Raw genomic sequence first — 27,068 nt, 5'->3', positions numbered from 1 at the left:
GGAGGGGAATGTTACACCTGCCAGATGGCTCTCTGCTAATGCAGTCGCAGCTTACCAGCACCTTCAGAAACAGACTGACTGTTCGAACAGCTCCCCGTGAAGAGAGAAGTGACAACCTTCTTCTCAGCTCCTTGTACAGTGGCACAAATGGATCATTTTCATCATCAAATTCAACCTGCTTATAGTTTTTTAATATTACGAAGTCTGAGATTGAAAACCTTAGCCACCAATCCCTCCCCCCAAAAAAAAAAGAAAAAAACAAATCCAGCATTATTCCAGCTGACTCCTGTGTGCAAAGCTGAATTAGCTTCTTTCTAGAGAAAGATCTGATGTCTACCTTTGCACAGATGCCTCATACACCCCGCTATCTCCAGCAACAGATTCATCAGACACTGCAGCTGACACACACGCCACCTTCAGTGCCGTCCCTCCAGCTGTATTTACACCTATCAGAAAAGCACAGAGGAAAACCAAAAAAAACAGGTGTTAATGAAAATGAACAGCATGGATCATCAGCAGCTTTTTTCTCATCCTCCCCTTCCATTGCACTTCTTTCCCCGCCCCAGTCTTGTTAAGCAGCAGCACATTGCTGAACGCAGAGCGGACAAAGGCAGGGTGAACCGTGCTCACAGCCAGCAGGACAAGGCCAGGCTGCCTGCAGGACACGGCTCGGAGACAACGGGAGGAGCAGTGCACGTGGCAGCGGGGGGAGCAGGGTTTCAGCGCACAGCCGATGCCCACTCAGTACCTGGGTCATGCAGCAGAGTGCCCAGGATGGAAGCCAGGCTGTGCTGGCTGCGCTGCCCCAGGTCCCTCTCCAGGGCCTTGCAGGAGAGGCTGCAAAGCAGTCAAAGGGCAGGGAGGTGCCCAGGACACGAAGGGCAAGGTGTAGAAGAAACAGAGCTTCTGAGCTCCAATAAAGTTATAAATTATTAACCAATAAAACAGCTTCTATTGCAAGCCAGCCTTAAGCAGGTACTAGTTCTTCTGGTCATACCACCACAGACAAAAGCAAGGAAGGCAAATAGTAGCGACTGAGCCCTGGCCAGAAAGGGATTATGTGAGGGGTATAACCCACCTGGAGAGCTTACACCAAGGTCAGCCTCAAGGAGGGGAACAAGGAAGAAATACGCCCCTCTACCCATGAGCCAAAAAGGTTAGCATACAAAGGCTGGAAAGACCGGGTTAACTGCATAAACATGGGAAGAAAGATCACAGGATTCGAAGTAGCAGCCACAAAGAAACATATGGGGAAGGAGACAGGGAAGAGAAATGGAAGCAGCTGAAGAAGAGTTTTGCACGGGGACATAGAGGAGGGACCTGTCTGTTCTCCCTGGTAGCTGAGGCCAGGACACACAGGAATGACACAGAGCTGCACCAGGGGAGGTTCAGACTGGACATTAGGAAGAACTTTACTGTGAGGGTGGTCAAACACTGCAACAGGCTTCCTAGAGTGGTGGTTGATGCCCCATGTCCATCAGTGTTCAGGAGACATTTGGACAATGCCCTCATTGATATGTTTTACCTTTTGCTTAGCCCTGGAGAGGGCAGGCAGTTGGACTAGAAGATCCTGGAAGGTCTCTTCCAATGGAACTATTCCATTTTATGTCTTGTGAGACAAAATAGGGAAAGATGTGCACCAGGAACTTTTGCAAATTTTGCATCTTATCACTTGAACCATCACATTTCTGCAGATAGACACTTCAGCCATAAGCCTGGAGGACTCGAGTGCCAAGCAGGCACTGGGGCATACCCAGCTCTTCCCTTGCCCTCACCAGCAGGGCTTTGCTCTGCAGGAGAGGACGGGTCCTGCTATCACACTGGGAGTGGCCCTAACCCCACAGCAGAAATGTAGCAATGCGCTCCTCTCCAAGGGTTTTTCACCTTTTTAAAAGAGGTCCCTCTTCTCTGTAGCCTTAGGGAACCACGAGCCCCTGAGTTGATATATGGTTTCCATCCTACGTTGTATCATAAAGCAGATTTTCTTTTTGCACACAGTTACATTCAGCCCCAGAATTAAGAACAGATTTGAAAAGCATTGCTGCAAGAAGCGTGCAAGCTCCATACAGGACCGGAGAATGACACAAGGACTTGTTCTCCAGTTAGCAGCAGGGGGAGCTGCATGTAACACCAACACACTGCTCACGTGTGCAAGCAGTGTGGGGCTGTTTGCCCTTCTCTGTGGGCAGCCCCACTGAAGGATGTTTGCCCCTCCGAATGCCCACAGAGCTGCTGGACAGAAATAAATACCCAGACCTTCTCCCCATAGGTCATACCACAATGAATAAAACTTAGCATTTGTAACACAATAGATCAGTCGTTAATTGAAAGTAATGGACACATTTCATACTGGCACTCCAATTAATCTGTTCTTCCTGTGCTGGTGTGCAAGGGCCGAGCCCACACCCCCCACACGCAGGACCATGCTGGAGGCACATGAGCAGGCTCTGAACATTTCTTCTTTCATCAGCACTGCTTTGTACCCCTTATTCCCTGGTTCCAACATGAAAAGCATTTCTTCCCTGCCGGCTGGCTGGCTGGCTGAGGTTTATGTACTGCTCCCAGAAATGCCAGTCCAGGAGTCTTTTCATATTAAGCTCCTTTATTAAGGAGAACGCTGCAAATCGGTCTCCGTACACTTAAGCTCTTTTTCTCCTTCGATTACCAATGCTGTTTAATCACTTCAACCCAGAAAGCCTTCATTTTTGGTCACTTCACCAAGTACCTTGTGGCCACGGGGAGCAAATGAATCCTCTCAGCTCCCCGGTTTAGGCTGCGGCTCCTTGGACAAGCTTCACATCTGTAACGGAGATACCATCACTCCTTTTCCAGCCTCTTTCTTCCTTAACAGCTTTGCAATTAAAGGAGCTAAGTGTAAGGCTACCAGAGGGCTCCCTTTTCGTTCCTGGCTGTTTCCTGTTACCTTTGCAGTGACAACTTGGCCCGGGCAGCGGGAGCCCCCAGCACAGGCCCGCTCCCTGCCCAACGCCCCCAGCCCGGCCCTGTCAGCTTCCACGGGCTGGGAGCTCAGGGGTGGGCACGGGCAGGACACGTCTTCAAGGGAGAAGGGGGAGAGCTGCTGGGGAGGGGAAAGCACGGCCTGCAGGCACCGATCCGCCTGCTCTGCCCAGGCCGTACTGGTGACACCCCTGGAGGCACCAGAAGCAGAGCAGGAAGCCTCGCAGCGGAAGGGCCGGCTGTTTTATGCAGGTGCTGAAATGGTAACGAACAGCAGAAGGAAGCTGATGGGTATGGAGATGTCTGCTGGGCATCACAGAAGCAGAGAGCTTCGTTCTGTGGAGGCTCAGCTCCAGCCCTCAGCTCTGAGATATGGGAAACCCTGCAGGAAAAGGCTCCAGAGGACAACTGGAACCTGCTGCTTCTGGTTCGGCCAGACACGCTGAGAAAGCTGCTGGCAGTGTTTTGACACATCCTCACCCCAGCCAAAAACTGGGAATACCAGGGATGCACAGAACAGCAGAAATACCATGGGGATATACACATCACAATGTCAAAGAGTAACCTGAAAAAAGATTAATGGGTTCCCCAAAAATGACTCAACACGCACCCATCTTTATTCCTCCTTGCATTTTTTGCAAGGGACTTGAAGCTCAGCACTGCAAGGCTTACACATACACACTAAACCTGGAACTATTTTGTGTGTCTAATAAATGCAAAAATGTGTGTTTCCTGCATTAAGCCTTACGTCTCTAAACGATTGTCATACTACAAAAGCAAGTTTATGGAAGCGTTCTGAACTGATTCAGCTCTATTCTATGTTCCCAAGCAGGGTGGTAATTCTTGCTATGTTGTTCCACCATTTTTTTTATTTTTATTTTTTTTTAATTCATATGAAGAATTTCAAGATTTCCTTTCCTGCCACTTCCCTTCTATGGACTCGCACTGATACACCATGACATGGACTTGAAAATACAGGCTGTGGACTGTCCTAATATCTGTGCCATTTCCTCAAAGGATATCTGATATCACCAGACTCCTGATTTTGTTAGTAGCTTCACCTATATCACTCAAGTAAGAGGGTAAACCTTACTTTAGCCTCAGAAGTAGCAGTTATTTATTTTATTTTTAAACAAAAAGTAAGTCCTTCAGATCGATACTGTTCAGCTCTACTTACAAGAGCACGTGAGCATGCTTTTGCCATGAGGCCAATGACTAACCACACCAGATCCAGCCACCTCATTTCGGGTGTTACACCGCTGAGCTTCGTACAAAATGCCTGAGAAGTAAAATCTCATCTCATTATTGCCCTGAAATAAACCACTTATGGTGATTATTTTGTCTGCTGACTGGGTAACAGTAATAATCACTTAATCTGCTTAACACCTTAGCTTTCACTCTAACAGCCTTGACAAATCTTGAAGAGCTAAAAAGGTTAAAACTAATCAGCATCCAGTTCTAATAGGAATGATTACTGTTTCCTGCTCATAGCTGTAGTATCTCTTGCTTGTAGGAAAATGGTAACTTAAGGGGGAAGCTCTGCAGTCGTGTCTTTTATTGTAGTTTAAATAGCATCAGCTTTTTTAACAGCCCTTGCAGAAGGGAGTGATAACATGGTGCTAATTTCCTTTATTCACATGGACTATTTTATAACCCCCTGAAAAAATGAAAAAACTGAACTGCCACCTCATACTTCTGCAGCATGCAAGTTCACGTTCCCCACTCCTTCACTAGTTACAACTCGAGCCATTTCAATCGCCTCCGTTGGGTTTAACCTAACCACAGTCACACAGGCTTCTGATGGGCCCTGGCACGATGGCACCACCTGCCTTCTCCTGCTTTCCATCCACTTCAGCAGGGCCATCACACTAAAACTGGGTAAACATTTCCCACCCACCAATAAGCCATATGCATGCATCAGAACATCCACTCTAAATGTCTTATTTTAACTCGCTTACAATCTAAACACGCTTTTGTTGCTAAGAGACCATCCCCCTCAAACCAGCAGAAATTCAACACAGCCTTGACATGTCTGCTCATCTGAAGTTAATGAATTCATTGCCACTGATTTACTGGGAACCGGAGCGAGATGTCATGTATGCTGAGGTGGCAAGGAAGGATTTTTATTCGCTTTTGGTAACTGTTAAGCTGAATGGTTTTCACGGTCTTGCTCAGAGCCTTGGCCCAAAAGTTTCTGTCAATATGGCATTACGTGCATCTCAACTGCAGACCTAAGACATCACACGACATTCTGAGTAGTTAAGTGCCTAATTAATACACACTTCCCACTACAACCACTTATATTTTCACATGAAAACCCTGTAAATTGCGTACACAAGTACACCAAAAACAACATGGTCTCCTGAATAACTCATCAGAGCAGCAGTACTTTGTGTGCAAGTTAAAACACCAACCCTTCCTCCCAGGTGGGGTAGGATGTACAATTGAATATACTTTATAACACATACCAAAATGAGTCAGCTTTAGCAATACTTGCTTCTTAATGCTTTATAAGCTATATTAAAAATAAATTGTACATGCAAATATTTTGGTATCATACCTTGACCTAGATGTTTATCTCCTGCTCTAGGCTCTTCCAGTCTACAGTTGCCACTCCCACTGTGTAGGGTGAGTTCTGAAAGGTTTGTACTTATCTCTGTATCATCAAAATCCATATGGCTTGAAAAGGCATCGCCCGTAAGGAGTGGGTCTATCACCAGCGGAGAGCAAGGTGGAGATGGAGAGGAGAGGGATGACCTTGGAGATAGTGATGTCATGGATTTTGGAGTACCAGACAACGACCTCAGAGCCTGTATGCGGCTGGTGGCATCTGCTTTGTGAGTTTTTGCTACTTCATTTTCATGAATAGTGGTGATACAGCCCGATGGCCTAAATCCAGTGGCTCCTTCCAAGAGCAAATCAATCTTGTTTTGATAGTCTGAGTCCAGTTGCTCCAACTGCTCCAGGTGCTCATAGTAGAGGTCAGTGAAACTGGCAGAAGTGGATGAATCCTGGCTGGAAGTCGCAAGAGATCCTCTGCTAGATGCAAGGGAACCAGGGCTGCTACTTGAGGAGAGGGAAAGCATGCTGGTGGAGAGACTGAAGGAGACAAGTCAAAAAACAGTTACACCTCTCTCTTAATATTTAAGACACTGCAGTATCACCAAGTCTCCAAGCCCACACAGTACATTGTGCTTTGTCAGCTCAGGCTATGTGTGTTAGTCCCCATAACAGTCCAGACTCACATTCTATCCAGTGGAAGAGTTAGGCCACTTTTTAATAAAAATAGAGTTTATCCACATTTTTCAGCTCACCATTATCAATCTCCCAAGAACCTTTGTTTAGCAAAAGCAACACTTAAACAGTTTTAAAGCAATCAAAAATTAGTGACAACATTCTCCTCCCACTTCCGTCTGGAAAAATCAGTGGCTGCCGTTAATCTCAAAGCAGACCACAAAAAAACAGGGAGGTTCATGCAAGTAGATCGAGTTACTGCAACTCTGTACAGAAGAAAGCTTGTATTTATCTATATCTCAGACCCCAACTCAAAAGGGTAATATCACAACTGCTTGGAACTAGCCTTCACAACAGACAGCAGTTACAAGAAAATTCGGAGGATTTGCCCATGTGAGGAGGTGGCTTCTTGGCATTTAGAGCCACAAGAACAAGGGAACAAGTTTGGGCTGGACTATGAAATCAGTTCTCACAAATTATTTATCCCTAGAGATCTGGTTTACAGATCTGACAGTGAAATTAGTTTTAAGCAAGTGCTTAGTCCTCTAGCACTGACTACATATATCATCCTTAGAAATTCCATTCAAACCAAATCTATTGCTCCAGATATTAAATATTTTGCTCATTGACTGGTTAAAGATCCTTAATGCTCACTTCATGTATAGATTAGCTATTAAAACAATTCTGCTTATGTACAAGTGGTTTAAGTTGACTCACTGAAAAATAGTGAGGATGTTAATAAGCCTAATAATACATTATTTATAGGAAAAAGCTAGAAGCTTTATAAAAAATTATGCCTACGGCCTTAAAAGAATTAAGTACAATTTTGGCACAAAATGCCTTCATTTGTATGACAGATGTGTAGCACATCACATTTGTTAAAAAAAAAAAAAGCTTTGGGTGAAACGTGACAATTGAAACACGAACATTTTTGCATCTTGGCAATATACATAAATCTGTCCAGGACCAAAAACATAAAACTCTTGAATGCTTCACTACTGAAAGGGTGGGTTTTGTTGTTGTTTTGTTTCTAACATAACCTTTTCCCCAACCAACTGGGCTCAACTTCATTTTGTGCATAACTTTGAATGGCAGACATTTGGCATTATGGGGTTAATAGCAAAGGCTTATTTTATGAAGGTGCATGCCAAGAATGCTGGGCACATAGTTAGGAAAAAAAATTAGTTTCACATGCTTCTCGGTCACCTCAGAAGATCCCTGATCAGCTAGAAGACACCAAAGTATGATGCAGTTCTACTGCACAAGAACATCACAGATAGCTGTTCTCCATGGTGGCTTATTTACATATCAGTCTTGCACTATGATTTTTTTCCCAATCTTTTCGGTATCATCTTCATAAAACGAAACAGTCCAAGTGGAACAGAAGCTATAAACAAAATAAGTTCAGTACAGATAGGAAAAACCTCAACCAAACAAAAACCACACCAAATACTTCCTAATCTAAAGGCTGAAGATATGGCTGCAGCTGAAGAAAGTTTGGCGATCGTGTTTACAGTTAGGTATTCATCTTTAAAAACAGCAACTCTGTGCTCTTCCAAAAACTACAGCCTGAATAATCAGACCACGTTATGACTACAGAAATATTTCTAAATACCACGTGAATCACAAAAGGTTCACGGATATCACAATACATCGTCTACAAGGCAAGCAACAGTATACTCAGAATTAATTCCGAGAAATATTGTGACATATTAACACGTATTACTAAGATTCATTTCATTTGCTATATGAGTACTAAGCTGTCTTTAACATACTTTATTAATAAAATACGACAGTACTTCAAACATTCAGAAAACAAAATATCACACCTTAGCCACTGAACTGTTACATGTCCAAAACAAAAGGGATTGCTGAAACTCATTCTGTTGTCAGAGGCACAAAGTTCCTTATCCCATTCTAAACAACCTATCTAAATGGGGTGGGACATATTACCCTCAAGGTTTCCCTTTCTACTAACTACCTGGGGATCTTAGGTGACTACTATAAACAAAAGGCCTTTTACATCAGTCATCTGGGAGATGAAGCTGTTAGAGCAATGGCAGTTACGTTACGTGCAGTTAAAGAGCCCATAACTTTGTAGGAGGTCATGTACCTTTTCAGCTGGGTGTGTAACATTGCAACTAACCGCGTTGTTTCTTCCAGTTCTTGGACTAGCTGATTTCTTTTGCTATTCAACTTCAATCTAAGAGGAAAGAAAAGAAGAGATCTGAAGTACCATTTACAACTTAAAATGAAGAGCATAGACAAGTACTATTCCTTCCATGAAACCCTACTAAAGTCAATGAGAACACAGTACAAAGTGGAACAGAATTCAGACAAGATGCACAGGCGTTTACCGAGACGTGTAACTCAATCCCGAAAACATTCACAACAAAGAAAGAGAATTACGGGTACTGCTATGGAGGTTGATGTTTCCAGGATCAGGCCTCACTAGAAGATGCTGCTTGATGTGTACTACTGTGTTTTTGTATTTACTCTGCTAATAAAGGCGTAACTGCTCGTTTGCTTACAGTGAGGTCCATAAATGACTAAGGTTTGTATGATTTAGTTTATAACCATCTCATTATGGCTTTATGTGAATTGAAGGACTTCAACAACATCTCAGTTTTATTTCACACCTGGGCTGGTTTAAGACAAAACATGTGCAGTTAGGTGCTGGCTCTCTAACTAGGCCTTCAGGCAAGAAATCCTTCCACAGAAACAACCTGTTTCTTGGGTACACTTGTACAAGACCATATTCCTAAAAATCAAATGATAGTGTTCATCATACAGCAATGTAAAAAAATATTTTTTGAAGCATAATTTTTCAGGCTGGTAAAAATCTTGTAGTTGAGACTTCTGAGACACCTAGAATTTTTCCAGTATGATAAAACCATGAAAAATCCACATAGGAAACATGTAGTTTGGATACTGAGCACGTAGAATAAATGAATACAGAGACACAGAAAACAAATGCAACACACTTATCCCACATAAATTGAAGAGCCTCCAGCTAAAAGTAGCATTGCCATAGCCACCAACATTAACACACACAGATTGTAAAGCAGCAGCAGACAATGCCCAATACAGTATTCAACCTCAGTGTATGTTCCCAGGAGACCTCCTACTGCAATAAGCAAAATTAGGGAGAATAGTTGCATTTCTTTCAGCTAGTTCAGATTTACAGGATAGTCCACGCAACACCCACAGGCCTGTCAAATATCAGTTCCTACAGGAGTCACAAACAAGGACGCTTAGAACAAACAACATTTTTTTTTTAAATTCCATCTGTTAACATTTACCAAGCTCCAGACTGCAAAGCAACCATAGAAGCTGCTGTGAGGAGCTGACTGAATAGAGGAACAGCATAGTAACCTGAGCTATTTTGAGCATTTCTTATTTTCATACAGGATCCATTTGCCCCAACAACCCTTCCCCTCCTGGGGCTTTCTGACTGAAGTCAGTTTCTTTTGAGAGATGGTTACAGAACCAGCCTCACAGAAGTCAGAGTGCACTGCTATTAGCGTTCAAGCAAGAGATGCTGCTGCTTGCCCAATGATGAAAGCTCAGTCCTACACCCAGTAACCTACCTCTCAGTTAGTGCTTTGCTTTGAGTGTCTCTAGCAGCTTGAAGGTCTTCCTCTAAGCGTCTTCTCTCTGTCTCCAATCTCTCCACCTCTCCTCGAGTCCATTTCCTGGGGCTAATAAATCGCATTTCTTTCAAGAGCTCCTCCTTCTCATTAATTAATATTAGACGATCCCGCTCAGAATCCAGCACTCCAGGCCAGGCCTCACTGTCAAGCTTAGCCAGTTGTATTTTCAGGTTTGCTATTCTGCAGCAAGAAGGAAAAAAAGGCAAGCAGTTATTTCACGAGGAGTGTCCTAGCTACTGCTCAACATACACATGAAGATGTACCATGACCAACCACACCTTCCACAGCCCTGAAGAAGAATCTTCAGCTCAAGGACAACTAATCTCACCCTTTATGTCATCTTTATGAGGGCACAGTCAAGCATGGCACTGCCAGGAGGCTGACATGCAAAAATGGGATTTTAACTCAGGTTTGCTGCCAATGGAAAGCCAAGTCCCTAGTTAACCTGCAGTTTCTAGCAGTCAAGGAATAGCAAAACAGATTTTTTTTTTTAGATCCAACATTTCTGTCAGACACACTAAAGAGATGTTTCATATGCCTTAATGACCTCATACTACTAATTGTGGAGAGTATCACGTGGTATGTATCTGATCTTTAATCATCAGGTTTATGGAAGAGAATTTTACACTCCCTGCACAGAATTCAGATAAGCTGAGAAAGACCACTGGTTACTCAAAAAATCAGAAACTAATTCTGTCTTTACAATGAGGAAGTTCACCACATGCATGCCACTACTAGAAGAATCCAACCATAGGCTGAGCTTTCTGGACGTATTAAAGAGTTAGGTTACTTCTGGCACAGCAGGGACCTGAGGACATGAGAAGTTAGAGGGATTACAATCCTACCTAAATCCAGAGTCACTTGTTTGCATGAATGTCAAGTCTATGTTGATTTGAGGTATCATCCTGGACTGCACTTTAAAGGTAGCATCACTAATCCTTCAGCACCATACCACATTACCTCAAGCAGGAAGATTACAAAGAAGTCAACAGCAATACAGACCTAGCACTTCACAAGAGCTCTGACAGACAGAAGAGGATAACACAGCCTGTGGCTGTGAAGGAGGCTGCTCACACCACCTATCCGCCCATTTCCTATTTCCCAAGTGTTGGAGCTGCTGTGTCAGCTCCAAAAATGATCTGCTTCATATTACAACATAGAGAGGCGAGCCAAAAACCTGTGGTGGGTCACAGTACAGAAGTGAGGGCAGAAATGTCGGTCAGCCCAGGGGAAGCTGTCTCCTTAGTAATAATCGTTGACCTACAACTCTTCATGACCTGCAGGGATAATTACTGGAGTTCAGTGAGAAACAGTAAAAATAGAGCTGAGTAAGAGTTGCAATTGACTTGCATTTCTGGAACTTGCACATTTAGAAGTGGGGAACATGGAATGGAGAAGGCTGAGTGGGCTGGGAAGGAGGAATTATGAAAGCCTAGAATTCAAACAATGAGAAAGGCAAGGTGTCTTGTAGGAAATAATTCACCTGACTGAACACCAGACAGTTGAGGCATGCACACCCCTTCATGTGATCAACTACTCGTCTCATTCAGGTTTTAGTAAACACATGAGAAAACAAAGTAATTTGCTGTATGTGAAATCAAAGCCCAGCGGTCACCCCCCCTTTTAAAAAGGGTTTTGGGGATCTGACGGAGTTACCAGACTTCAGTTGTGCACAATGAAGAGTTGTGGCTACTAATCTGGATTCTTCCAGGACCTGGTTTATGCTACAGAAGTGCAAAGGACGGTGTCCACTACCCAACCAACCCATTGCGAAGTGACTACAGAAATAAAACACAGATCTGGGTAGCAGCAGCCACACAATTGCTGAATGGCCTTGAAGAATAAATCTTTGTCTTCCAAGCTCCACATGCCAAGAATAACTGAAGCCCCAAGACAGCCTGCGAAACAGAGGTACAACATGAGGCTTACGCACACCGACTGGCCTCCTCCACCACAGGACGCAGACTAGATCACCTGTTTGAAGACGAGCCTCATTTCTTCTGTAAACTGATTCCTCACAGCAGGTTGCTTACTTTAATTCTAGCTCCCCATAATTGTTAGATATTCAACTCAACTATTTTTAGGTTTTCTTCTGTGCTATTTTGTTTCTGAGTGCCTGATCAAGTGCAACACTGTGCTCCAACAAAGAATTAACAATGGCATTAATTCAAAATCCAAGAATTCCTCTGTGTATTTTGAAGGGCTATGAGTTTAAGAGGATTGGTTGGCATTAATCTGATCACTTCTGGCATACATTTGCATGGATATGGCTTTTCCAATGGAATTTTTTTCTCTATGTATTTCCAAGTCTAATAGCTTTTTTTAAAGCAACTCCAGCTTTTGCCTTGCTCTGTAAATGATCATTATTTTTCCCCTTTTCAGTTAAAAGTAGGTTTACATATTCTGTTTCTCCCAGTCCAATGAAACGATATCACTACAACAGAAATGGTTTGCAGACTGACATGGCTGAAAAATCCACCCTTCAGCATTCACCAACTGAGTTTAAGCCACATCACTGAAGTGCCATGCTAGGTTTGCATTGCAAAAACCATCAGCAATACTGGGCTCAAGTCACACAGACCCTTCCTGAATGACTACTAGCTTGCAAGACCAAACAAAAATTGGAACAGGAAGCTTAAGTTTTATTTAACTGTATTTTTAACTAGAAAAGGCAATTATATGACTTACTGTCTTCCCCCTCCCCCCACCCCCCCCAGTTGGAAAAGCTGTTATTTTTTGTGATATAGGCGAACTTGTAAAAACTTTTAGTCTTTTTGGAGCTAATGCAGAGTATATGCACCTCCAGGGAAGCGTATTTCAGTATCTACCTCCACAAGCAGTCACCAGTGGGTGATACTGACAGATCAGCCTGTTTGTCAGAAAAATCAAAAAGGAAGGTGTTCCCTAACAACTTACCAAATACCCACCATTGTTCCACAGCTGCTAAGTGGCACTAAAATATTCCAGCTCAGAAGACTCTGAAGCCTACCTTTAAAAGCCCAGAGTTATCCAGTCATACAAAATCCCAGCTGAAAGATCAGCTGCTGAAGGAAGTAAAGCAGAGCATGGAGCACAGCTGCTACACAACTGAGTTACTACTTTGTCTGAAGTTGTACAGCACACTTAGTTGCAGCAGACAACATTCATGCTTCAGGCTCTGCTGCAGTAGTGCTCTCCTTGTAGAGACGCAGCAGTGCCATCTCTTTTGACAAGATACCTATCATCAGTTTCCAAACCAATTAACCTAAAATTTGTCACTGCAGTCATCCTCTGTTCTTTTTGTATAGATTTGACATGAAAGAACTCTACTCTAGGGCTCCTATTGTTTCACTGAGACATAAAACAAAAAGACTTACTGTTAGATGAGGGAACACATGAAACTGCCACCTAGGTCTGACCTGAAAAAGTTCCACAAGATATTTACCTACACTGGTGGCTTTAGTCCGGCCCACAACAGTAATGTAACTGTGTCTGCTACTGTTCACTTCCAAAATCATCATTCTTTGTAAAACTAGTAGTCTTTGTAAAAATGTAGTTCACATTCCTTGTAAATCTACCTGATAGGAAATCACCTTGATTTCGAAGTCTCGAGTTTTACCTTTCCTGACAACACTGAGCTAATAGGACAGATGCATCCCTACCATTTGACTCTATAATACGTGCATGAGCAAAGTACTCACTTACCTATTGTTCTTGGAGCATTTTAATATTCCACTGTGAGGACAGAAAACACTTCTAACACACAACACCAGGAGGAATTTTCACAGCAACATAAGGTTCCTTGTGAGTCACCAAATCCATAGCATTGTTCCAGCTTAAATCCAGTTAATGTATTTGTTTCTGCAGCTCCTACTGAAGGCTATGCCAAAACCACAGCTCTCTGATAGCTGGAGATCTTTTCATTTCATTATCAATTATTCATGCCCATTCAGATCCACCTTTTCTCAATGTTTTTTAAACTATGAGAAAATCCATAAATTATTTAAGACTGACATGAGGTATAAAATCTTAACTGCAAGACTGTGTTGTATGCATTTCGTCACTTCAAATGAAGTATTAGCTTGCCTTTATAAAGTTCTGTCTCTCTCTTTTTTTTTTTTTTTTTTTTTTTTTAAGAGTATATATTTTCTCTTCAGGTTTATCTTTATTTGCTTGCCCCTTGGAAAAGATACAGGCTAAAGTAAGAGTGCTTCATCTCAAACTGAAAATGTAAAGTCAGGGTAAATTAAATTGCAGCCCTGAGCAAAACTTAACAGAACAATTTTAACACTGAAACATTAACCACTGCATCTAAGGGATTAACAACAAATATACTTTTTAAGAAAAAAAAAAAATCTAAATATTGCTGTAGCTGTTAATCTTGGATTGCCAAGACAGTTCTGATAAACTTTCTCTACCTAGAAATGTGCAAGCTCCTGTCAAAAGTAGCTGGGCACACACATTCTTTGCGTGTAGCTGTGACAATTGCCACAGATGCTGATAAAAATTTATGCCACAGAAAAACATGGCCTGCTGACCATACCAGTATACTCAAATGAGAACACCAAGTAACCACAGCCTAAAGCCTTATTTCCAACCAGAGACAATCCTTTCTTCCTTGCATGCATTCCAGGTACAGATTGTACCATACACCTGAAGTTTGCTTTTCTGGAATAGGCAAGTCCCTTTAGAATAGTTAAAAACAAAATCACCACCACTGATGGCCACACCTCTGAACAAGGACTAGGGCCACCAAAGTACACGGAAAGAACATTGCTTCATGGTTTTTCATTTAACTGTAGTATCAATCCATACAAATATAGGGACCTCCTCAACAAGTGAGTTAGTGATTATCTATTAAAAATATATCTCCCAATCTAATTTAAGCAAAAGTTTTCTAAATAGATGTGATTTTTTAAAGAATTTATTCTTCATTTATCTCATATCAGAGGGCAAATGTAAAAGCTTACACTCTTACAGGTAAACAGACAGGCACTAAAACTGCAGCCTTTTGACCGTGTCTCAGTATGCTAGGTGTTAACACAATATACATTTCTCCTTATCTGACTTGAAGCCGTGCAAACATTTACTGCATTTAGAGTAAGGTAAGGACATGCCTTTCAGTACAGTCTTCTTATTTGGAATGGGGAAGCATTGGCAACAGGCAGGAAAAGCACTTATGTTCCTGCAGGTGTGGCTAGATTGAGTTCTTGATGTGTTAGTCACTTCTTAGCAATTTCTAGGATGGTTATTTATTTCTTAGATGATAACGTTGGCCCAGAAAGCTTGTTGCTTCACTACCTCAGAAATTAGCATGTTCATGTAGCAGTAGCTCTGGATTTCAATCTGAGTTACATCTTCAGAATAAGCTGTATGACAGCCAAAAGGTAAAACAGACCAAAGAATTACCTTCTTTTTGCTTCTTCATATCGAAGGCGTAATCTCACTTTCTCAGCCAACTGGTTATTGCTGCTGGTAATAAACTGAGACAAAATATGAAGTCAGCAACTTAGTAACTACTCCTATTTTGACATTCCTTCTTGAAACTGATGGTGTTACAAGTTACACTTGCTCTTGACAAACTACTTTACCTAGTTAAACCAGTCACATAATGGGAAATATTTCCCTTGATTAATTTTTTCATGATTGTTTCAAATGCTTAAAAATTCACAGGATTCAGAAGCTCTTTGGCCATGCTCACCATACAGGAGAACCTACCACATGTACGTCAGGCTTTCATTTTCATGCACACGCAGGTAGTTTTGCAATATTTCTTCTTAACTGCTGATTGCAATCATGTTTTGGTTTGTGTTACATCTTACTTTGGCTGTCAAGTCTTAAGGACAAGCGACATCCTATCAGGGCCAAACCTGCAGATCTTTAATCACATGTATGGCCCTGATTGCAAATGGCCAGGTACACTTAAGTAAAGGTTCAAAGGAGAGGCTTCTGTGATGTCCTGAGAGGCATGCGAGGTACCCACAGCACTGCTCAATTCCTTGCTGAGGCTGGTACAAGCCTGGCAATTATGATTTTGCTGCACAAGTGGGACTGAAGACTTACGGAGCACTACACATGTTTAATGGCATCAAAATATCCGCACATATGCCATCATTCTCACTCCTTAACATTCACAAGCCGAAAGCAAAATGCACTCTTAAGGGAAGAGGCCTCATTAGAGCTCAGCCCATATGTAGCTGCTGAATGTATCTGGTCTAGTAGCACAACAGTTTTATAAAGAGCTATGGGAATATTCATATCTCAAAAAGCTACACCTACATGCAAAGCAAAACTTCCTTTCTTTTTGTTCCCACCTGGGTCGCTCTGATAGACACAGAGCATGGGGTAACAGCAGGCTAATTTCAGAGATGCATTAACTTTTGCATTAAACAAAAATGAAGGTCACCCAAGTTTAAAACAGGAGATGGTATCGTTTCATAGATACTTGCCCACGCCTGAAACCTTGTTAGAAGGCAGTGCTGTTCTAGTTTCAGAGGAATGTTTCCAGATGCAATTGGTTTCCCACACTTTACTTACGTTTCCTGAAACATCTGTCTGGGAGCTGACATCCAGGTACTGCCTTGGTAACGAAGTGCTGGAGCTTTCTAAGGACACGCTGCTGGCCCACAGGTCTGACTGTGATCCTCTGTCATTCACGAAGCTGTCTTTTAACCTGGCTAAACTCTGAAACCACAAAAATTCATCATATGAGCTCACTTTCACACAAAATACCTCAGCAGCTACACAGCTGTAGCCAAAAGGACATGATTAAGGTCCAGCCGTTCCACGTGTGCCCTCAGAGCCTGCCAATGTGAGGGCAGGCACGGCTGGTCTGTGCCTCCCGCAGCACGAAGCAGCCCGCCTGTCTGAGCACACAAGGCATGAACACACTCTCGTGCCCACACGCAGACAGTTTCTCTGCTGGAGCCTGAAGGAGGAGGCACACAAAATGAGACAGTTTTTTCACAGCTTCTGCAGATTTGCTCTTTGACAGCAGAACAGACAGTCACACTGGTTCATCCTTGACCATTAAACCAAGAGACAAATGTCCATCTCTAACCAAGTGCTTACTGCTGCTAGTTATGATATTTTCTAATTATTTCCAAAACTGATGAATAAACAGGCTACAGTTCAACCACAATATGGAACTACTTTAGTAAAAAATCACATATTTGAAAAATGAAATACTTAAATTACTTCTCAAGTTCAACTTTATATGAATAGAGACAAAATACTATAGTCATGTTGTTTCAATACCTGAATGAGGTCTTGCTTTTCTTTCTCCCCTGATGTGATGGCCTTCTTGAGAGCTTTCATTTCACTTAAAATGGCTTGTGCCTCATCAAGTTTGTAGCCACCTTGAGTATCAGACATTTTCATGTCAATTCTGCATGGAAATTAAAAAAAAGCATACAGTAACCAAATTCTTTATGTAATGCAATTAATCATATCATCCTAGATGCACACATCTTGACATTCATTGATAAGAAATCACACTAAGTATAATAAAGAAAAGCAGTGATGACTGGGGTTTTTTGTTCTCTCTGTTAGAAGAATATTAAACTTAGAAACTCTGATTTTAGCTGTACAATTGTTTTGACTCCTCGGGAAGGGAGAAGATGAAAGGTAGAGAAAGTGTTTAGACAGACTGATGCTAATTACCTTGTTTCTAACCCAGAGATCATCAAGTTAGCCACGTATGTCTTGTTAGTTTAAGTAAAGATTTTGAAAACCTGGCAGATCTCTCATACATGAACGTATCTGCATGCACAACCTAATTACAAGCCACCTCATCCTTCCTTCTTCCCAAATGACTACTTACTGAAGTTCTCACAAAAAATTGGTAGGATATTTATCAGTGACATTACTGAAAACATGCCAGTTGCATATCCATACAAAAGTTAAGTACCCAACATTTTTTCTCCCGTTCCTTCCACCCTATTTTTTTCCTCAGTGGCCTAAAACAAGGACTCTGATAATTAAGGCCCTGGGTATATTGTGTCATCAGTATTGGGCAATACTGAGCAAAACAGAATACCATTTAAATGATAGAACTTGGTTCAAAATCTTTTCGCCATGAAGTCAGTTCTGATGTAGCCAATTGTGTACAGGCAAACATTTGAGCAAACTAACCCCCATGGCTTTGACTTGCACGTGCCCAAAGATCTCAGCAGCAATGTATTTCAGCTTAATGCTCTTTAGGCAGCCATTGATAAATGTAGAGGGGGTAGCATTACAAGGCAGAGATGTTCTGCACTGACAATAAAATCTTCTGAACAGACTTACTTCTTCAGTGTCTGAAATCCATGCTCTTTGTACTGGAGTTCTTGCTTCATGTGAGCTACCTCTCTCTTGAGTTTATTGACCTGTAGGAAGGTGTTACATTTTTGGAGCAATACTTTACACGAGTATTTAGGTACAGAACTACCCATTCAATTCAGAACTTACTCAGTGTAGACAGTACTCTCTAGACAAAGTTTCCAAATATTCACTCCATCTCAACAGCAGCTACCAGCCCTGACTGCATCTTCATCAGCACATTATCAATGGCTAGAGATTTATCTAGTACTCTGATGTCACATCGTTTAATCAGGGGCTCAAGGGAAGTTCCAACCTCATAAGCAGGAAAGATGAGAAAAATTCAAAGGACAGCAATGAAAGCACATGCTGCTCTTACTCACTGATGTTTAAAATCCTTCCAGTCATTAAAAAATGTTAGGTATGAGGACTGGAGTTAGACTGCAGTGATACAAGCCATCCTCCAACATACCAAATTAAACAGCCCCACTGCACGAGTAACACAGCAGGATGATGATACATATTGTAAATCCACTGACCCTACAGCTCGCTGCTTTATATTCCTCTGCAGAGGCCAGGCTGACCTACTTTACTTCAGTCCTTTCTTCTTCCCAAAGTGAGCTCTGCATGAGAGCGCACACTGCCACTGCTAGCAGCGTGCACTGAGCTCACGACAAAACAGCTGCCAGTCTCTGGAGAGAGCTCGCAGCTCCCTGGTGCTGCAGTGCACCAGGGAGCCAGCACACAGTTAAATATCCCACTGTGGAGCGAAACATACTATCAGCATTCAAGAGTCTAAGGACTATTAGGAAAACAATTGTTTCAAACTAAGACATAGCATTTGAGAGTTCTGCTATTTTATCTCGCAAATAAAGATTGGCAACATTAACTCTTTTGACTGCTTTGACATCTCTTAAATATTTATCATGAAGCTTGGAAAATATCTGAGGACTGCTTGCCACAAGTAAAAGTCCAGTCATACTTCTTACCCTTGACTTTGTAGTAGCAATCTCTGCTTTGAGAATCTCCGGGTCATACTTGGAGCTTGACGATGAGCCAGACAGCACTAGAGCAAAACAAACACTGCATTTAGCAGCTTTACCACCCACCCCATCTCCTCTACCAGCCCCTCCAGGAATGAAGGCCTGCCATCACTCCCTCCACACATAGCTGCCATGGGCTTTTTATCCATTTGCCAGGACCTCTTCTCACTCCTGCATCTCCAAAAGCATTTAGCACAACTGAAGGAAAAACACTGCATAAAGGTTTACTTTATTTTTTAGACTTGGTTATTGTGTAAACAGTCCACTGAATGTTTAGAAACAAAGCAAAGAATAAGAAACTAAAAAGCGTGATGCAAGCCTTCAGGACAAAACCAATCATCCGATGTGTCACATCGTATTAAATCAATGTCCCATTAACAGCAGAAGTCTTTTCTCAGCAGCAGTTAAAACTCTTATGCTTCAGAAGGTACAGAAGCTCCCCAACGTGCAATATTGTTAGAGGTAGCTGTAGGCAAGGGAGTTGTTTTGATCCTTGCAGCCATCAGTTTATGCCCTATAAAACACGGGAAAATATTTCTGTTTGGTTGCTTTTTTTCTTTTTCTTTTTTTAACGGATAGACAGCATCACACCAATGCAATTTGCCTTCATAACATATTATTTTATTATACCTGTACTTAACTAGAGCACTGCTTACTTGCTTCAGAGATTAGGGATGGGACCCTGTTCAAATTTTTAAGAACCCTTCGATGACAGAACTATTAAATTGTTGATGTCGGGCATAGAATGAGCCATTTGAGTTCATTACTACCAGGTAAAACCCAGAAAGAGTAAAAAGACAGCTATGCAGGTGTGTCAGCCCTTTGATGTTGCTGTCAAGAACAAAGTTTACAGTTTTTAAGGATTATATAAAAAACTTCTGGAAGACTTGCAGGAAATACATTCTCCTCTGGACATCTTCACTGGCAAGAGGTCTGGGAATGCTGCTCAGGATTAACCTTCTTGCCTTGTTTCTGTACTTTGGACAGGTGAATCCAGGAACACAACACAGAACCTCCCCTTGCCTCCCCCAAACATTTCTTGAAGCCCATGCTGAAAATCTGCACACCAACTCCAGCGACCGAGGAAAATAGTAATAATGTTCATAACAGCTAACCTTTAGAAAATAGGCGTTAAACAATGATTGCTCATTTTGTCTTAAAAGTAAATGAAATGTGCAGAGTATTTGATGTGGTATAACATACCCTGGTGCTCTGTCAGAGGACCAGCTTCAAGCGTTTTACTGTCCTAGAGGGATCATGACTGAGAAAGTCACTTCATAATACTCACAGCTGGTCTGAGAGCCCAGTTTGTGCTCCCACACATCATGAAGCTGCCGATATTCTTGCTGGGCCAATTCAAGCCTCTGCTGTTTCACTTGATAGATCTCCTTCTGTGCGGCAATTGCCTCTTGGGCTAGGACAAGATAGTCTTTCAGCATATGTTCCTGCTCCCGTCGCCATTGCACACGAGGATCTTCTATCTGTGTAGTTTCTTAAAGAGAAAATAAAAGGAGGAAAGATCAATAAAACGCAGGCTTGTATCACTGCCTGGAGAAGCTCCACCATTTATGACAATATTTTGAATTTGCCCTGTTCCCCTTCTCCCATTAACAAGTGGAATAAGGACACGTCTCTTTTTTTTTTTTTTTCCTGCCTCCTTAGGAAGTGATCATGGATCTACAATGAACTCCACCGAGCTCTGATATTCTGACTCGTTGGACAGAATACATGCCCAAATCAATGTACAGCTCTCCAATTCCTCTGATGCTGAAGCCAATGTGGTTCTGCCTCTTAAAACATCCCCACAAGTGTATGCACACATAAGCACTGGAAAAGTGACACCGAGCATCAGGCTTATCTTTATTGTACCTGGTTTATAACATTTCAATAAAATAGCTCTGCTATTTCACTGATAAAACAACTTTCAGAAAACTTCATTGCCACATGACTGCATTCAAAAATGTGAAAGCAATTACAACTCCGCCTGTCCTCTTTGGCTGCAAAGCATCTGTTATTAGCAAGGGGAAGAAAATTAACTCATTCAGAGTCCATAGGTGAATACAAAGAATTGCTAAATCACAGAACGCATCTGCGAAAGTGCCTTCAATTGCATTATATAAACAGCATCTCTGGAGGGGAGTAAACATTTCCCTCGCTGAAAGAAAACTCAGCAGTAAATCACTGCAGAATACAGGAGGCGGAGTTAAAGGAAAATATTTTTTGGTAACGTAGGCAACGCAGTCGTGAGCAGCTACATCACCTTCAGCTCCGTTACCCCAACACAACCGATAACGTGGCTTTGGGGGTTGCTAATCAAGGAAAAGCCATAGGGGTACAAACATGCAGATGGTCCTAATGCTAATTATGCAGATTTGTATTTGTCTATTTTGTGATGAGGAGTCCAAAATACTTTTCTCTTTCACGGTTATTTCATGTTCTTGCTTGGAACAGGTTCCAACGTTCAGTTGACTAAGTGCTCTGAACTGTCCAAACTACCATGCCTGAATAAGCACGCCTCGTCACCACATCATGAATAATTACTAAAAGGAGCTGCTTGAAACTATCAGTAGGAATCTAATCTGCATATCTTAAGAGCCTCTTTAAATATTTAGGAAGAGCTGCCATGGAGGAAGGTAAGAGCAGCTCTCTGAGTCAGGAATAAGATGAACACTGCAACATGCAGCATCTGGGAAAGGGCACTAACAATCCTAGGAGCCGAAGTCGAAATAAATAATTTTACCCAGGGGATGGACACTCAGCCACATTTTCACAAGCTGCCCGTGATCATGCTGAGGAGAAAATTAACAGGAGACTCCAACAATAACTTGTTTCAACAGTATCTCAAGACCCAAAAGAACACCAGGCACTTAAACTTACACAGCACACCCGAACAAAGCTGCACAAGTAAGATGATGAGAGAAAAAACTTTTTAGATGCTAACAGTGTAGCTCGCAGCACTGTTTCAGCAGCAGGCTTTTGTAGATTCTGCTAGCAGAAACAGGATTTCAGCTGCTGTGAATACTGAAGTTAACCCTGAAAAACTGTCCCAAAATAACTGGAAGGGCAGAAACAGCCACTTGTGTCAGTTGTAGGAGTTGGTGCACTCCCAAGACAAACACCGTGGTCTTGCTTACAGGGAACAAAGGAAAACTCAGCAAGACAGAGCAGCACATCAACTCCAAGTTTGAAAATCCCAGGCTCTCGTCTCTATTCTTGCCCCCTAAATCCCATTTTTCAGATAACCACTATCTACACCCAAGGCACGCAACTCTTTACTCCACAGTTGAGCCAGAGAGGGAAGTCTGCTGCAAATTCTCTAGAGAGATGCTCCTGATACCTGTAGCTTCTTCAAGCTCCCATTTTTTCCTTCAGCTAGCAGCCCATTTGTACTGTGACTGCAAGAAACGCAGTGGAGGCTGTTACAGGGACATCTCTCTGTTATAAACCACCTGGAGGAAGACTATAAAAAGTCTGCTTCATCATCCTGAACACCTCTGTTACAGGAGCTGAGACACAGCCCAGGTAACATTAAACCAATGCAAGAGAAAACCTTAAACAGCTTTTTGAAAAATCAGTAACACAAACACACTCAGGACAACTGAGTGAAGTTTTTAAAGCCAGCAGCTGCTACGTTTTTAAACATACGACCAAACACTCGTGCGGAAAAAACACAAGTTTTAATAATTCGGTATTGTAATATAATATAATCCTAGTAATTCAGTATTGTGTGTGTCAACAGCAAATCCAAGGAGATGTTTACTCTCAAAGACCTGCTCCAATTAAAACCGTCTTACCTCCGTTCCCCCCAGAGTATGTTTCTTCGTCTCTCAGAGATCCAGCAGCTTACCTGGCATTTAATTCAGGCTATGGCGCAGCTTATCTGATACAAGCACGCACAGCACAGAGCAATAAATGCTGTACTGCTCATCCACCACAGCTCCTTGCATCAACGCTACAAAACCAGGGCTGGGGGAGTTCTTCACCCCTGAGCAAATGTGCCGCACACTGACCCACAGACCACAAGCTGAGTGTGTCTGAGGAGATGGCGAGGGGAATAAGTCGTCAGCTTCTCCTGTAAGGGAAGTCCACACTAAGATCTGAAGTACTTCCACAGACTGTCAGACGTTTTTCGCCCTTGCTAGAAATTTGGGAATTCATTCTTCTGGGTCCCCCTTGACTCTTGGCAATTGGTAGAGCAAGGAGGGATGGAATGGTGTTTCCCAAATCTCCTGTTCGGCTCTACCTGCAGATCCTGTATATCTCTTAGAGGAGGGCACTGGCAGCCCACCCTTCCCACCACCACACTCCTGTGTGCAGTGAGGGGAGGCACCTCAAAAACCTCTAGTCCAAGGGAAAACACTGCCCCAAATGCACACACCACCTTACAAAGCAAACGCTTGGCAGCAGCCAGCTCACAGACAGGATGGAATCAGTCACATTCTGAAACTACTTAAAGGGGAACAAAGCATTCACCTCTTCCTTCTTAGTAATCACTAACTGCATCCCCTTTGCAGCATCAGGCTTTGCTTTTCAAACATGCAATCATAATCTAGGAAAATGTTGGCCAAGGGCTCTCAACTCACCCACAGCTACTAAGAAATGCAAAATACATTCTTAAGTCAGATGGAAGGGCTACGGGTTATTACATCATTTGTTGTTCTGTACTTTTTTTTTTTTTTTTTTTAATTGCTGAGCTTGTCATAAATCTTCATATCTGAAGAATGCAGCCTTACCATGCCTGCATCAGCACCTAGAAAGAAAATCACGGTTTCTTGGGGGCAAATCACATTCCGAAGAGGTTCCACCAGAGTCTGAGACACTCAGGGCTACACGTGAATGCTGTATTAGAAATGTTCTCAGTACTTAATTCAATTTAATTTTATTTATTTTGCCTCAGAGAGAAGGTTAGAAGTATTCTCCATCTCACTTGTTTTTAAATGGCTCCTGGCCTTAGACCGAAATTTAGGTCTGTCATTTCTGATAACTAGGCTCAAATACTTCAAATCTGCAGCAAGAACCAACGTGCTTCCATCCCTTCTGCTGACGGCTCCTTCCTGCACAGGGATCTGCAGGAGACCTTGGAGAGGAGGTGGGTTTGGACAGTCTCCAGAGAACACTTCACACGAACCACAAAGATGAGCCTCTTGATTAGCTGATGGTAAGTGGATATGGTTTGCTTTATCATGATTTGTGTTAGAGCTGGCTTAAGAAATAGCGTCATGATTTAGTTTCTCTTCTTTTTAACCTCTTAATTGAAATTCTAGCTGAAGTATTGTAGCCTCTGGCATCTTACAGAAGATAAGCCTGAAAAGCAATTGCTGTTAAGGAGGTGTCAGCATGGTTTGAAACAGTAACTGCACTCCCTTGAAGCCTGTGGTGCTTTTGAGTGGCATGGACCAGGGAAAACTGCCCTGTACCACACACATCTCAGGCCTAAAACCAGATCTTTATGCATTCACAGAGGGGTCAACTCAAATGCACAGTTAAGGTCTTATGTTGTTTGTCCCAACTAAGTGCTGAAACTTCTGCTAGCGGCGACACTCAAGAGGTCCAACAAGTATTTAAAAGTATGTAAATACTATGGTATTGGGAAGACAATACCTACATACAAATACTGGTGTCATCTGCACATCTGCAGGCACAATCTTCATATTGCAGAGGGCAGTTAGTGCTTTTTGAGAATCTTTTTTTATTCTCCCATTTTAATACTCAGAAGTTGGGAAAACTGGGAACATGCAATCTGAGGCTAGTTCAAATGTGGCCTCTCTGAAAGCCAGGGAAGCAATATGAAGATAACTAAGACATATAGAGTTGACTTCCATAGCTACAGTTTAAAAATCTTGTAACTTGCTGAAAAAAATTGCTAAAGTTCTCAGTCGAAGTCACAAAAGCAGTTTTGTTTTTCAATTTTTAAATTGTCGAGGTACTTTTGTCCTTCAGAATTTCTTCCTCTTTGCATTAGCTACAAAAAGCTAGCTATGAAAGGACCTGGACATGCGTCTGCTGTGAACTTCTGGACTGCAATCACTGTGGTTCTCCAGAGAAAAGTCACTGATTTATTTTGTTTATGCCTTGTTTTTCCGGGAATTTGCTCTAGCACAACTTATTTCCTAACAACATCTGTACTGACATATCCAGTTATGAATTTTCTTGCATATAGTTCAAATGAGCTTGTAAAGCACAACACTTCTGTTCTATCAAGCAAATGCAGTAAGCAATGGCTTAGTTTGAGCATACAGCATAAAAATGCCACACATTTAACACTTTTCCTACTTTTTTCAGGATACCCCAAGCTTAATTGAGAGTTTCCTCTGTAGTAAAGAGAATGTGAACTCTTGCAGCTCAGGGAGCTCTATTAACCATGCAAGCAGTCATTCAGCTTATCCCTGCCAGGGAAATCAACACAAGACCTTTGTACTGTTTCTGATGGTCTTGCCACAAGGACAAATTCCAGGCTAAGAACAAACTCCAAATCACTGCTGCCTAGTCGGACTCTTCAGCAGAGCCAAATCTTAGAGAGGTGTGCCCACAGTATCAGCTTCAACATGACTTCAGACAAAAAGTTCTCATATCCCTGTTTGAGAGAAGGAATGAACTCCTGTGATGCAGGACAGGATTTTAACTGCACCTGCTCCGAGACATGCTGCTCAGCAATTTAGCGTTCAGTACATTTTAACATGGGTAAAAAACAAGCACTCTGCAAAACACTCTAACGTGTTACTTACTGGTGTTGTGGTCTATGTAGTAAACTCCAACCTGAGGATCATAAGCTTCTTCCCATCCTAATGGCAATTCATCGCTAATGCAGTCTGCAAAGGTGAGTGGTTTAGTATACCTGGAATGCAAAATAATAAAGGATTAATAAAAGAACACTCCTGCATGTCCATTCCAAGCAACAGAGCAGAAAACAAGTAGCACAAGGGAGTCCCTATAAAACACTGAGAAACTTGGAAACTATGTTAAAGCTTTTGCTCTGATTGAATAATACCCTGCAAACTCTTCCCCTTCTTCAGCTACAGTTGCAGCAGGATGAATTCATTGTGACAGAGCTCCCAAGCCTGGTGTAACTCAGCCAGTACTTGTTCAACAAAGGAACTTTAAGAACTTTGCCAGGAACAACCCTAGTCTCTCCACTGAAAGAACAAGATTGTTTGCAGGCAGATCCTGTATCAAAAATATGTAGACAACATGAGAAATGCAATTTGCATAGCATGAATAATTAAGGCGACACAATCAATAGCAAGCGATGAGGACTGTGGGACCACTTGTCATGCAGCTCCAGTCATCTGCAGGGCAATACGTTCCGTTTCATTAATCGCAAACCAGACTGGTTTCTCAGCGCCATAAAAACGTGCAATCCACTCAGTCCAAATGAGGAAGTATTTTCATGGAATTGCTCTGATGAGTTTTTCTAGTAGAGACCATGTCCAGCAACACTCTGAAGGCTTGTGTGGCTACAAAGCCAGCTCCTTGAGCGCATCCTGCAGCTGCCACTTACCGAGGCCGTGCTCCTCTCCTCCCTGGGACTCTCAGCAGCTCACCAGGTTCAGCCTGCACCAACCGACCGTGTTACTGCTGGGAGGCACAAGGAGGAATGAAGCTGGCAGAGATCTCAGAGCACCCAGCTGCCAAAAGATGCCACAGGCCCACGCAGCCACGCACAAGCCCAGTGCATGACACGCGGTGCCCCTGGCATTAGGGCCAGGGCTTGGTGCTGGGGCCAGTAGCCAGGCTGGCCAGAGGGGCCCTCTGAGCAGCAAGCGGTGGACACAGAGCCCCCCAGCACCTCTACCTGTTACGCTGCACGTACTACAAGCCATGCAGCCAGAAAGCAGCCACGGAGCTGCCTGCAAGCAGCGTTAAGAGGGCTGAAAGAGCAAGTTTCCAACCCACAGTAAGACAC

At 42.5% G+C, this 27,068-nt stretch overlaps 1 protein-coding gene across 1 annotated transcript in view; it reads right to left on the bottom strand.

The window, feature by feature from the left end:
* The window catches only part of WWC1 (WW and C2 domain containing 1), a 69,587-nt gene that overhangs the window by 13,835 nt on the left and 28,684 nt on the right, over positions 1-27,068 (bottom strand). The window contains exons 2-12 of the mRNA XM_032196935.1: positions 25,891-26,000; positions 20,454-20,657; positions 19,112-19,188; positions 18,111-18,190; positions 17,082-17,211; positions 16,362-16,508; positions 15,234-15,307; positions 9,783-10,025; positions 8,306-8,395; positions 5,519-6,057; positions 338-446 (exon numbers count right to left, since the gene is read on the bottom strand). Coding sequence (XP_032052826.1) covers positions 338-446; positions 5,519-6,057; positions 8,306-8,395; positions 9,783-10,025; positions 15,234-15,307; positions 16,362-16,508; positions 17,082-17,211; positions 18,111-18,190; positions 19,112-19,188; positions 20,454-20,657; positions 25,891-26,000 — 1,803 coding nt within the window. The remainder of the gene's footprint in view (positions 1-337; positions 447-5,518; positions 6,058-8,305; positions 8,396-9,782; positions 10,026-15,233; positions 15,308-16,361; positions 16,509-17,081; positions 17,212-18,110; positions 18,191-19,111; positions 19,189-20,453; positions 20,658-25,890; positions 26,001-27,068) is intronic.

This window comes from Aythya fuligula, chromosome 14, assembly GCF_009819795.1.
Source record: "Aythya fuligula isolate bAytFul2 chromosome 14, bAytFul2.pri, whole genome shotgun sequence".
NCBI lineage: Eukaryota > Metazoa > Chordata > Aves > Anseriformes > Anatidae > Aythya > Aythya fuligula.
This window is presented reverse-complemented; position numbering and strand designations above follow the sequence as displayed.